Below are 14,047 nucleotides of genomic sequence, written 5' to 3' on the forward strand. Positions count from 1 at the left end.
TACCGGTGGTCACCCCTGAAAAACTTATAGGTGGCCATCAGATCACCCCTGAGCCTGTGCTTTTCCAGGCTAAAGAGCCCCATAGCTCTCAGCCTGATGTCGTAAGTTCTGTTTTCCTGACCTCTGATCATGCGTCTGGCTCTTCTCTGGACTCTCTCAAGCTTCTCCACATCCTTTTTGAAATGTCGGGCCCAAAACTGGACGCAGTACTCCAGCTGCAGCCTCACCAAGGCCGAGTATAAGGGGAGAATGACGTCCCGGGATTTGCTTGAGAAGCGTCTATGGATGCAAGACCGCATTTTGGTTGCTTTACTGCAGGTTTTTCCTCCCAAGGTGGAGAACCTTGCATTTTTCAGTGTTAAACACCATCAGGTTCTCATCTGCCCATTTGCTGAGCCTGTCCAGGTCAGCCTGGATCGCCCTCCTGTCTTCAGGTGTGGATGCTTTGCCCCAAAGTTTGGTGTCATCAACGAACTTGGCCGCATGGAACTGCACGTGTATATGGGGCCCCCTGCATCCCACTCCCCCCAGCCCCAAGCAACCCCTTGCAGACTGGAACTCTGCCAGCCTGCAAAGGGAAACCCATGGTTTCCTGCTTTTTTCTCCTTTAAAAAGGAAAATCTTTGATTTTCATCATGGGCCAACTTGCATTGGCCGCTGCCAATACAAAGACAGCCACCCAAGACCACTGGCCAAAAGCAAGGCTGAGCGCAGACGGAACCCCTCTCACCCATACCATTAACCAACAAAGCCTTTTTATGCCTTTGACTTCCCCACCGCAACAATTGCACCACATGCTAAAACCATTCTCTAACAACATCTTGCCACCTGGCAGATCTGTACTGGTGAGGTTACCATATGAAGGGTCTTGCACGTTTTCCTATAATGAAATTTCTTAACCCCCTATGCCCCAGGCAAACACAGGCCACATGACTAACTGCATGGTCTAGAACAGCGGTTCCCAAAGTGGTGCCCACGGGCACCATCGTGCCCCCTGAGGTTTATTCAGGTGTCCGTGTAGGATTGATCGGATTGATCTAAATACTTTAATATCTATTGATCTAAATACTTTAATATTCATAATGGCACCCAATGCTTTTTCTTTCAAAATTTAAATGTGCCCTTGGGCACATAAATGTTGGGAATCCCTGGTCTAGAAGCTTGTGTATGTGAATGAAATCTATGTGTGTACCCATCTACCATGCATGGGGTCCTATATTCTCTTCCAATTCTACAAAGTCAGGCAAATAACTATGATTTTTAACATTCACAAATAAAAAAAAAATCTATCTGAGGATTAAAGCTAGGCTGAATGGTTTGTACTTAGAAAGGTTCTATTTTTAAAGATAAGTATTATGTTTGTCTATTTCCCATCCTCTTGGGACCATACCTATCCTCCCTGAGTTCTGATGTTCCTTGTGTTAAGAAAATTATAATAGCTAACATTTCAGAGATTGCTTCAAATTGTTCTTTAAGCACAGCAGGATGAATTTTATTAGGTCCTGCAAATTCAAATACATTCAATTTACCTACATATTCTTTAGCCTACTCTTTCAAAGTCTCATATGAACACGAGGCTTTGTCCTATTTAGATGTTTCTCTTTAGTTGCTTAAAAAATGAAAAAGGCAAGTCAAGATCAACTTAACCCACATAAAAGAACGCAAGAAGAGTAATTTACTGGTGGCTACGGTTAGGAAAGAGTTTAAACTTACCTACCACAGAATATATGAACAGATAGTAGACACATCCCAAGTTATGTCTAATATGTAACTGGACCTTCCTTACTTGTTCATATCTGATTGCTAATGCATCAAAACTGTGTTGTAGGAAGAAAAGGTAAAATAAGTAAACTTATACAATCTATCTTAGAGAGGGAAAGGAGATGGCTGGTTCTGCAAATGTATCCAACTGGGTATCAAGTTAATTGAGGAGAATCATTTGCTGTCAGTAAACTGACAATAAATAAGCAAACCCTTATTTATCATTCAGGACTTGTTTCCTCTTGTGGTGCAAAATGGATAGAGAGGGAGAACAATACAAAACCACTGGATAGACTCTAGTCTTTTGGCCTCTGCAAGGCTCGTAGTGACTGAACCTAGTGTTTGCTAGGATTTTTCCTCAAAGTCCTGTTTGGGGGAGGGCAGCATACAAATACGAAGACAGTTGGAATAGTAAAGTTAAAACACAATTTTTCCCCTAATGAAGAGGCTGAATGACAGTTAAGCCATCACAGATCTTAAATGATTTTAATGTGTTTGGAGAAGAATTAGACATAGAGGCCATGGCTGCACTAGAAACAAGTGTCTTGTGTCTTAAAAGCTTAATAGTCAAGAAAAGCTCTAGGTTTTAATATATTAGGTGGTTAAGGTAAATCCTTGGAAGACTTCAAGTTTATCTGGACCAAGGAACCCATGTTAGCCATTGCATAAAGGCACACTTCCCCCCGCACCCTCTTTCTTTTTTGTTTTGTTTTTCCTAAGGCCATAGGGAGGAAGGGTTACTAGAGAAACTACTCGCTAATTGAAGATTAAAATATCAGCTGCTTTCAGGAATTCTGCAAACTGCAATCTGTTTAGTGTCCAACTCTGCTCATAATAAAAAACAAGAGCTACATATGTACTAAATGTAGAACAGGAGGAAAGATAAAAAAAGACTGCATCCATTCATTCTGTGCCTCGCTTACTTATACTCTCCTCCAAAGACAAGCTTAAAAAGCCTACATCCTTCCAAGCTTCATGGAAACCATGTCTTACTTCATGAATTTGTTAATGTTTACAGTTCAAATGAAATAGTTCAAAAGGTGAATATATATGTGTACAGTTTAAAGAAGTCTTAGTAATGTAAGAGCACAACACCAAGATGTACTTAAATCTTCAAGAAGCAGATTCCAAATTTGCAGATTAATAGCTTGCTAGGGTTCTAAAGTAACATAATCATGTCCTTTGAAATCCTTCTCTTTGACAGATCATTGCACTCATATTAAGGCAAAGGAAATTAACTTCCTAGGAGGCAACCAATATGTTTTAGCTCACAATAAAGTTGCTTTGTCTATTCTCCGATAGCAGGATAAGGAGCTTTACTTGCAACCCTCAGCACAACCATAACGTTCTTAGTTAGTTCAAAAAAGTTCAACTTATGTCATATTTATTAAAAACGGCATTTTAAAACCTCTTTTACTGTGACACTTTGTATTCATTAGTTCTTCCCTATCATACCATACCTTTTGAGGGTGGAAGAGGAAAATCAAGTGGAGTTACATAGCTAATGCTTCAGCATATATTCTAGCCGACTTTTTTATCTGCTATTTTTATTGAGAAATGTACGGCTTATAATTTCACTTCAGTTTTGTTGGTTTTGTAGTGGATGGGTTTTGGTTTATGTCATCATCTGCCTTAAATTCATTTACCTCCATCCCATAATTCATCTTCCGATTCATTCTCTGAGAAGGATACAGTTTCATCATCCAAATAGTCTGTCTTGTACTTGTTCAATAAGTATTCCTGAGGTGTAAGATCATTCTGAAAAGAACCCTTTGTTTTCTTCTTTTTCATTCTCATCTGTTTTTGCACTACAGCCAACTGCTTCTGCTGCTGTTCTGCCCATCCAATGCCTTCTACATGTTTCACTTTTTTCATTTTTTTGTATTCCATTATTTGTTTATTCAGGACTTCATGATCAACACCAAAAAGATTTGACTGGAGAGATGAAGCTGACGTATCAGAGGACGATGTAGTCACTGAAGTCTCTGATTCACTGCGGAAAGGAAAAGAGAATTTAAATGCATGTTCAAGTATTCCCCTGGAAGAAGCTAAGGAATCTGTTTACGTGTAATTGGTTAAGTTTCAGTTGGATTTTATGAACTACCTATATATGCTTATTATCTTGCTTTACTGTGTTCTCACGCCTGTTCCCTGTGTTAAGGAGATGAGGGAATGGCATCAAATAGGATGCAATTCAACAAAGAAAAATGCAAGGTACTCCACCCAGGACGGAGGAATCCCCAGCACACCTATAGGTTGGGGGATGACCCCCTCAGCAGCTCAGAGGCTGAGAGAGATCTTGGAGTCATAGTTCACTCCAAGATGAACATGAGCCAGCAGTGTAACGAGGCCATCAACAAGGCCAATCACACATTGTCGTGTATTAGCAGGTGCATGACAACAGATCGAGGGAGGTGATGCTCCCCCCCAATGCGGCATTGATCAGGCCACAGTTGGAGTACTGTGTCCAGTTTTGGGCGCCACACTTCAAGAGGAACAAGGAGAATCTGGAGAGGGTCCAGAGGAGGGCCACTCGCATGATTAGTGGCCTCCATGAAAGACCCTACGAGGGGAGGTTGAGAGATCTGGATTTCTTCAGCCTTCACAAGAGACGGCTGAGGGGAGACCTTGTAGCCTCCTATAAGTTTATCAAGGGAGGACAACAGGGAATTGGTGATGAGCTGTTTACCAGAGCACCCCAGGAAGTAACTAGGAATAATGGGTCCAAACTAGCGGAGAGTAGATTTAGGTTAGACATTAGGTAGACATTTTTTACAGTAAGGGTGGCCAGAATCTGGAATGGGCTTCCGGGAGAGGTGGTGCTGTCACGTAACTTGGAGGTCTTCAAGAGGAGGCTTGATAGTCACCTGGCTGGGGTCATCTGACTTCGGTCCTATTTCCTGCAGGGGCAGGGGGGTCGGATACAATGATCCTTTGTGGTCCCTTCTGACTCTACAATCTATGAATCTATGTCCATCCATAAATAGGTCTACTGTTAAAACTATCAATACCTGAGCAGTGGGAGGAAGCGGGAGGAGGAGAGGCCTGAAGTAGGGCTGGCAGTGATAGGACAAATGGCTGCCCACCAAGCAGGATTGTGTCAGCGCAGGGTTTGCTCACCCTTCTGCCACTGAAAGCCATGTTTACCAGGGATCAGAGGCCACAAATTTTGCAGCAGACCACTCTACCCAGCCATGCCCCCAACACCTACAGCCCACCAGTAGCCTGGCAGGCCAGGTGGAGCAGTTCCATGGGTCTGATCCAGCCCATGGGTCACATGTTTAACAGCCTTACCTTAAGTGATTCTGAACTAGGATCAACAAATATTCAAGAGGAGAGAGAAAACCAAGGAATGGAAATGCTCATAGGTGTTTGATTATTTAGATCTGGGTATTCTGCTCTGCAAAGTGATTCATTTTGGAACCCTTCCTCCAAAGCCTGGTTCACTAACTTCCACTGCTACCTCTTCCTGAGAAGGTGAACTATAAACTAGAGTACTCATAAAGTGGATCTCTGGAAAAAGATGTTTTTATATAACAACAATGTCTGATGGCATTAGTAATGGACTTGGGGACTGCTACAGCAGTTTCGAGACCGTGCTTCTGTAAAGAGGAAAGAGACAGCCTGTTCCCAGAGCAACCATCACAGACAGACCAAGGAAAGAGACTGTATTGGAGCTACAGACTCAGAAAGCTTGAAGTACACGGGCCCAAACCGAAAACTGGTGTGTATTCTGTAGGAAAAACCTTTATCATGACCATGGCATTCCCCCAAAAGATGCATCTAATTTGCACCTAGTGAACTGGACCATGAATCTTTTAAGGCACAACAATTCATCAGGTTGCTTTACCAGGACACTGCAGCAAGCAGTCAGGTGTTTAGTTGGGTTCAAGTGTATCCATCCTGCATCTCACCACCATTCTAATCAAAATTCCTCACAAAATAAGAATGATTCCTGACTTGATCACCGTCACAGCATCATTCTAAAACTCACATGTCTGTCCACATGTGCGCAGGTGTTTGGTTCCCCAGGGACAACTAGCAGTGGCGCACCTTGAGCCACAACTACTTGTCCCTGGGGATTGCCTGTGCCATGCGCACTTTGGCACAGAGTAAGTTGCCTTGGGTGGGGTAGGAGAGACAGTGCCTGGCCCCAACAACCTTACCTGGGGTCCTGGGGGCCTCCTGAAGCCACAGTCATGGCGATTCTGCTGCGCAGAGCCTGGCTGGCAGCAGAGCATGGCTTCAGGTGGCCCAGCTCCACTTTTCAGCAGTGCATGCTGCCCGAGTGTGTACTGTGCCAGGTTGGGTTTTTTCTGCGTTTTTTTTTTTTTTATCCCTGGATATCCCGTGGGGAAAAAAACAGTACAACTCACACTTGGGCAGTGAGCCCTTGCAGCGCGGAGAACACCAGACTGTGCGGTATGTGGCGCTACAAATGTGTTTGCAGTGCCATGTACCGCACAACTGCACTCATCTGGACATGCCCATGAAGCTTGTTTATATATAGGAAAAAATTACCAGAATGGTACTAGTTAATCAGAATAACTCCCTATATGGACATTTATTCTGGAATAAAAATGGCACTATGGAGTTCTTCTGCTATACTGGTAATTTCCCTATGGATAAGTCTCAGCAATACTTGTGTACGTTTCCAGAGTCTACCATGAAGATCTGTTACACTTGCCTTGCATATTTTTGAACTTTTTAGGGTCTCATATCATGGAAGTTAGCATGGTATAAATTCCTAGGATAGACCAGTGGGCTCAGGAGTGCCAGGTTCTTTAACATATTAATTTACTAAGTACAGAAGTCCCTATGCCATGACTAATATCCGATGTGCTTCTATAGAGCTATCCATGAAATTCAAAGCCAACAGACTACCAAAACAAAAGTATCCTCTACTCTGAGTCAAAAGCATTTTTTTCTGTCCCTATCTTACTGTTCATAGATGCTGCTTGCTGAAGACCACCCATAGACTGGGACTCCAGAAATGCTGAAGCAGATAAATGCTGAGATCACCAACAGAGCAGAGCTGACTTCTGCGATTCAGCGTTTCAAATTAGGAGCAATTAATCCAGGAAGAATGAACTGCATGAGATTCTTCAAGACCTGTTAAATACAATTTTCCCTCTCAACTTGCAACCTACAAACTGTACCTTTGTGCATGTACAGAAGAATCAACAAGCAAAATAAATGTCCACACTGAGTAAAATACAAGAGTAAATGTAATGTATGAAGAATGGGAAATAAATTAGATTTTTAATATTTTGTTCATCCTTATCCAAGGTGCAGCATGAGTGAGGGAAGGCTTAAAAATATTAACCATATTTTGGTATCACTTGAAAGTGGAAGTTTTTTGTGCCAAATCCCATGTAAAATAAAATAAAATGAAATAAAATACTATCCCATAATATAGCTGGTGTTTAGTTCTAATCGTCTATTTAATTTGTCTAGCTTTAAATACAATACAAGCTGAGTCTTTTTAAAGACTATCTGCCCAATAAGAAAATCTTTAAACTGCACTAATTATGCCTTTTTATATAACTCTACTGTACTAAATTTTTAAGTGTTACAGTTCAGATACCATGATAGGATTATAAATGCATACAAATTTCAGACAGACACAACACAATTATTTCTGGTATCTTTAACAGTATTCTTTCCATTTCAAACTAGATATAGATAGCTGAAGACAACTGACTCTTGTTCCACAATTTTGATTAAAAAAAATAATCACAAAAAAACCTCACCTGAAATCATTTTGAGACAAATTTTCTTTTTCAGGTCCAAAATCAGCAACTGCCAGTAACTCATCAATCTGTAAAATGGGTTAATAAAACCCTAATTAAAGTCCCAGTATTAAAGCTCTTCTGTTCACATTCAGAAAAGAAACAAACCAGTAGAAGACCTAATAGAGAGTTCAGACAAGGTTCCTTAGGTGAATTTGATATCTTTTATTAGACCAACCCAAATAGTTGGAGAATAGTTATTAAGCAAGCTTTTGGGTTCAAAAACCCTTCGTCAGGCTAAGGAAGTTTCAGCAGCTGGTGTGTGCTCTTCCTGGATGGAGAGCTCTGCTTTACATGTACGAATGTTCTACTTACCTCCCTCTAGGCTTCTGAAAAGGATCTCTTGTAAAATATTCTATGTTCTATTCCAAGTAATCATCCACTTAATTTACCGAGGCCTCTCAGTAAGTACCCTAAAATGCAATGTGGAGCAGAGTCCTTCCTTGGCAGCAGGGTTAAGTGGGCAATCTAACAGATCTTTTCTATTTCTAATTTATCAGCCTTTGGACATATTGCAAGTGCCTTCCCTGCTTGGAATCTTTATGCCAAATGGTATAATTAATGCAGAGATTACTGTTTCTTTCAGGTCAGGATAAAGGACTAAAAATCCTAAAAGGATTAGCTACCACATGCCTACATTTTAGTTTCTAGTTCTACTTTTTTTTTTTTTTTTTGCTGTTGACACAGGTATAGTAGAAAGATTTTCACTCTGGTTGAAGTGTGCTGGCATAAAACATTTTCTTGATCTAGAAGTACTCTTGAGAAAATTCAATAGTTAATTTCCTAGCAAATAATGAAGCTCATCCTCCTTTTTCAAACACTGCTAGTTAAACACTGGATGTTCCCATGCTTCTGACAGCAGTAATAACTGTTTAAGCCCATTGCCAGCAGCTTTATATCTAAGAATCGCTAAATTGGGTCACAAAACTGACTTCAATTAGTTTTTAGTATTATTCTTAAATGCCAGCCCAATACCTGGGATACTTAGTTCCCATAAGAGTCCACAGACCAGTACTCTCTCTAACTCCTAGGCTAAGTACAGACAGTCAAAACGCCTGAGGCTGAATTAATTCAATCTTCACAGGTTAGTCTAAATTGTGTAGATTGAACCGATAAGCAAGTGAACAAACATTCATTTTTGATTCTGGATATGCAGTCACATGCCTGCAGTGGCCCAGGCCAGAAGCCAGGGGTGCGCTAGAGCATGCCTCCCTGCTCGGCTGGAGCAGACAGCTTGGGCCAAGGCTCATGGGAGGGAGGTTTGCAGGGGAGGGCCAAAGCATCCTGGGATGCTGAAGGACTGTGAGTTAACTTGAATCTGGAGGAGATCTGGGACAGAATTTCAATCAACTCACTTAACTTAAATCAGTTAAGTCTGCTATTACATCCATCCAGGTTTATCTTAGACCAGTTTCAACCATTTTGAAAGTGACTTATGCATGCTGAACTTCTGTTGTGTTACAGATTTGAACTGGTTTCCAATCACTTATGCTAGTTTATGCATAACTTCTGTCCCTAGCCCTTGAAATTTCACAATCACTACCAACACTTGTCTCTTTGATTGTCCTTAAAAACAACAACAAATACCAAGGGGACACGATTCTAGAAGTACTCCGCTATTCTGACAAGCCCTTCTACCTTTACCTAGATAATGCCCTCAGTAGCTAATATATATGCTTCTTTCCATCAGAGATTCAGTGGCTTTTTTACAGTATTCAAAATTGGTTCCCAAGACAACTCAACTGGCTATAATCTCTACTCTGTTGTCTGCAATGCATTCAGCCAGCTGGTCACCCTATTACTGTCTTCTTTCTCTTTACCATTAGGTTACAGGACTAGTTTTCTTTAGAGGTCATATCAGCCCCAATAAAAGGAAAATTGACATTATCACAATCTGATTCTAGTTCTATTGGATTAACCTACTTACCAGTCAGAAACATCCTTAGAGAAAAAAAATTACAAGTTAAAGAAGTGGGTAATGTCAACGGGTTCATTAATAAAGACAGCTCCGGAGACTGTTGTCCACTGCCTAAAAAGAACAAGTGTAACCCAGGAGAGAACAATACAAATTACACTTGACTTATATGCAGGGTCAACCTACAAACAGGCCCCTGATAATCTTGCATTTTGTGCTGGTAATAACCTTGTGTACTGAATAAAAATGTAAAACTGGAACTCTTTCAGTGCAGGATTTTAGTATTTTAGTGCGTTTAACTCTTTAGGTCCTTTCCTTAGTTATCTGATTCTCTGGAAGGGTTTTGTAAGGGTGATAACAGCTCAAAGACTTTATCTGCTTATCTACTTATATTTGTGGGTGGGGAAAAGCTGCTTTCCTAAAACAATGTGAAAACATGAAGCTGACTTATATTACCATGTCAACTTATAACCAGAACAATACGACAGAATTGCTTTCCAGGTGTACTGACTAAACTTCGAGTCCACTTAAACACCGTACATGCCAAACCTTCCATTCCAAAACCATTGTAACATGTGATACTTATGCACCAAATCAGTGATTCTGTCTTACCTCTCTCATGGCTGCAGCTGCTTTGTCTTTAACAAATACTATTGGAGGCACATTTCCCAGAACCTGACGGGCTAACAAAAGATACCTGGGAAAAATACAATGTCCAGATACGTGTTAAAGTACAGCATAATTAGAACCAATGTAGTATTTGTTAAATAAAAACACATCAGAAATGCACTGTCAGGCAAGGATGTTGTTTGCAAATCTTATCATTCACTTAAATGACAAATTTTAGGATTTCAAGGGCTATACCACATGTGTTCATTCGATATGCTAGTGTTACACCAGCTTAAAGCTTGTCCTTCAGGGAAATTCTTATCTGGTCGGATATGGCCATGGCTCATCAAAGGAAATTATTTGAGCCAAAATAACCAGAAATGCAGATAACCAACATCTTAATATACAATATTCAAATGAGAGTCACTTTGGTGAGTTTAGAATACCTTAAGGATTTCTTAGGGAAAACTTCTAATAGGCAAGGGTGTGTATAAAGCAGATAAGCTGTTTACAGCCATGGTTTTTAACCTACAGTCTATGGACTGAATCTGGTCTTTGGAGCAGTGTCATCTGGTCTGTGAGGTTCCACATGAGTCTGAAAATTTGGTGGTGGGGGAGCAGTGGCAGCATTATTTGCTGCTAAATTTCCAGACCCATAGGGAGCCCCAGTAGCAAAACTGAGGGGAGGCAGAACGACTGGGGCAGCAGCACCAGGTGCCACAAAAATAGCCACTGCCACAGCAGCTGACCGCACCAACAGCACCATGACAGCCAGTGCTATTCCATGTGTTGCAGCTGCCCTGCAACATCTCTTGGGAGCTCCATAGGCCAGATGATATTGCCCCATGTGCCATATCAGGCTGGCACATAGGGGTGGTCCATGACTGGAACTAATGCACAGGGTAAGGCTGCAGGCACAATACAGCCCCGCAGTACTCATTTGGCCCACGAGCTGGATGACTCGGGCACCAGCAATTTGCAGCAGGGGTGCAGAGCCAAGCCATCCAGCCCATGGGAAAATTTTGCAGGGGGGTGTTGAAAACTCTGCATGGTCCGATACAGCCTTGCCCTGGCTATTGCCATGCAGTGGGATCAGGGCCAGATCAGGCTGGGCTGCTCCTCATTCTACCCTCCCACCTGCACCTTGCATGTCTGGATCAGGTCAGAAATGAACCACCCCTCCCCCACACATCCGAATTGGGGCTGGGCTGCTTCCTGCCCTCCCTCCACCCCCCCCACCTCCCGTGCATCCAGATTGGGGCTGCACTACCCTGCACCCCACCCCATCCCACCCCTGTGCATCTGAATGGGGGCGACTCCACACTCCCCCTTGTGTACCTGGAGCAATGCTGGGATGCTCCCCACCCCTCCTTATATCTGGATCAGGGCTGCTCCCTGGCTCCTCTTCCCCCGCACGTCTGGATCAGGGCTGCTCCACCCTATCCCCTACCCTCCATGTTTGGATTGTGATTGGCCCACCCCCACTTCCCTGGGCAAACAGATCAGGGTCAAGTTGCACAACATTCTCTCCCCCTCTGCAGCTGGATTGGGGACCCACCATGGATTGAACCCCTCAGCAGATCCAGCCCATATGGTGTAAAGGTTGGGCACCACAGGTTTATAGCATGCACTAGTACCTTATACGTAGAGCACTTTTCTGTAGAATACTTTCCACATGCTTGCTGTCACCTACTGTAGTAGGATTCCAGTACACACGACATGCTGAAAAGTCTGATAACAGGGATACCTGCAAAATGCAAAGACTATTACACAACACTTTACTTAACAACAACAAAAACCCCAAAACTTTCACACTTTAAGATGTCTACTATGACCCATGCAGATATGGGTCGACCCATGCCAAACCTGGGCTGCTACCAGTAGGCTTTGTTTCTTAGAGTAGGGATAGGGAGCAATGCCCATGTATGTTATGACCTGAATTAAACTATACTAGTGATTTTTAATCTTTTTTTTATTTGCGGACCCCTAAAAAAATTTCAAATGGAGATTCAGACCCCTCTGAATTTTAACCGAGGGTATTCACACACTTTTGATTGATCATAGTTTGGGGTGTACCAAAGTCGAGACAGATGCTGGCCAATTTCACAGGCAGACTGCGGGCCTGGCAGTCATTTTCGTGAGCATAGTGCAGTGGGCCCCCCACACCCCTGACTGGCCATGAGGCCCTGGTAGCCCCCGCCACTGCTGATCAGCTGCAAGAGCTGTCTGTCATACAGCCCCATCCCTCGACACTGACTGGCTGCAAGGGCTGTCAGTCCAACAGGCAGCCCTCGTAACCAATCAGCAGTGAAGGGAGGGGGCGGTAGCAATCTTGCCATACCAGCTCCTTGCCCTCTCCCATTCCCCTCCCCAGTGGACTGTGTAGCCAGGCTGCAGCAGCCACAAGGACTGGCAAGCATATTATTTTTGGTGAGGTTTTTTTTCTTCTTTTCAGGGAGACTGTCAAAAAAGCAGGCCGCATGCATTTTTGCGGGGCCTGCCTGAAATCACAAAATCATGATTTCGGCGGGTCCCTAATCATAGTAATCTTTCATGGACCCCTTAAACATAGTCTGTGGACTCCCAAGGGTCAGAAGACCACAGGTTGAAAACCACCAAACTGTACCATTCAAAGTGCAGTTCTTTTTGTGTGGGAACATCCAGCCAGCATAAGTCCTGCTCTATGGTGCATAATTTTCTTAGCAGAATCTGAGATCATCTGGCAAAACTGTGAGGGCATGCATGCTCACAGTTCCCCTAGGGTGGCAAAATCTCTTCATTCCATCAGCAGAGGAACACCAGCTCTTTAAGCACTGAAAGACCTCTGCTGCCACAGAGGAGCTGCCCATAAAACAGATGTTGGTTCACCTTTGCTTTCTGACAGCAATCAGAGACAGAGCCATGGACCACAGTGCAGGACCCAAGTATAAGCAAGTTCTTTTTGACTACTGTACTGTTGTCACACTGATTATCATAGTGGCTTTACATAAATTGTAGCTTGAGTACTTGCCTTGGAGATTTCCAGCTTGAGATCATAGAGTTCCTGACTGACTTCACAGGTGCTCATCATGTCTGTGATAGCTTTGTACAAGACTATATTCAGTACCCTTGTGCGTATACTGTCTTCTTTCCTAGTTCTTTGCTGAGAAGCTTTTAGTACAGGGGCCAAGCCCGATGGCTTATACACCTTTAAAAACAAAAATAATAGCTATAAACACAGAGTTTAAGCAAATCACAAAACATTTCTGGCTCTACATTAGCTGTTACCACACAGGAAAGATCTGGGAGTCATTGTGGACAGTTCGTTAAAAACATCAACCTAGCGGTCAGCAGCCATCAAAAAGGCAAACAAAATGTTAGAGATTATTGGGTGCATCTACACGTGTTTTAATGTGCAGTAGACTATTTTACTGCGCATTCAAGCATCACATAAGTGTAGCAGAAAGCCCCCTTTTCCTCTTGCCTGCATTTGCTCTCCCCCCTTTGGATATGTTTCTCTTTTTCTACCTTTTCTTCCTTCCTCTCTCTTTCACTTTAAGATAAGGAATTGTGTTTTAAAAATTGTATGTGTGCATTTTGTATCTCCCCTTGTAGTTTGGTATTTTTATCTATTTGTGTGCCATGGCATTTGTAGCTTATATTTTATACTCCTCACCTTTCATCTTTCAACTGAATGTATTTAGTTTCACAAGTAAGTTATACATTGTAACAATGTTAACAAGGGCAGGAATCAAACTGTCCTTCCCTGTATCAGGCTGGCCCCTGAAAGAGTGAGTGAATCAGTGATTGAATGTGTAACATGATAGCAGACAGCAATTAACACCTGGGAAACTCCAGATCAACCAAGGGAAGAATTCAATAGAAGACAACGTAACAACCGGGAAATCTCTAACCGTCACTGATCAAGGGCTAGAAGCCCTGGCCTGAGTTAATCAATGCTGGGGACCAACTTTTGGGCTGAATATCTCCA

At 42.6% G+C, this 14,047-nt stretch overlaps 1 protein-coding gene across 1 annotated transcript in view; it reads right to left on the minus strand.

Moving 5' to 3' along the window:
- Positions 1–362: 362 nt before the first annotated feature.
- RBFA (ribosome binding factor A) overlaps positions 363–14,047 on the minus strand; it is a 20,120-nt gene continuing 6,435 nt past the window's right edge. Inside the window, 6 exon segments of the mRNA XM_006031107.3 lie at positions 363–3,413; positions 3,415–3,754; positions 7,515–7,582; positions 10,081–10,165; positions 11,715–11,824; positions 13,088–13,264. Of these exon segments, the coding sequence (XP_006031169.1) occupies positions 3,336–3,413; positions 3,415–3,754; positions 7,515–7,582; positions 10,081–10,165; positions 11,715–11,824; positions 13,088–13,264 (858 nt within the window). The 3' untranslated portion in view covers positions 363–3,335.

This window comes from Alligator sinensis, unplaced genomic scaffold, assembly GCF_000455745.1.
Source record: "Alligator sinensis unplaced genomic scaffold, ASM45574v1 scaffold969_2, whole genome shotgun sequence".
Lineage (NCBI taxonomy): Eukaryota > Metazoa > Chordata > Crocodylia > Alligatoridae > Alligator > Alligator sinensis.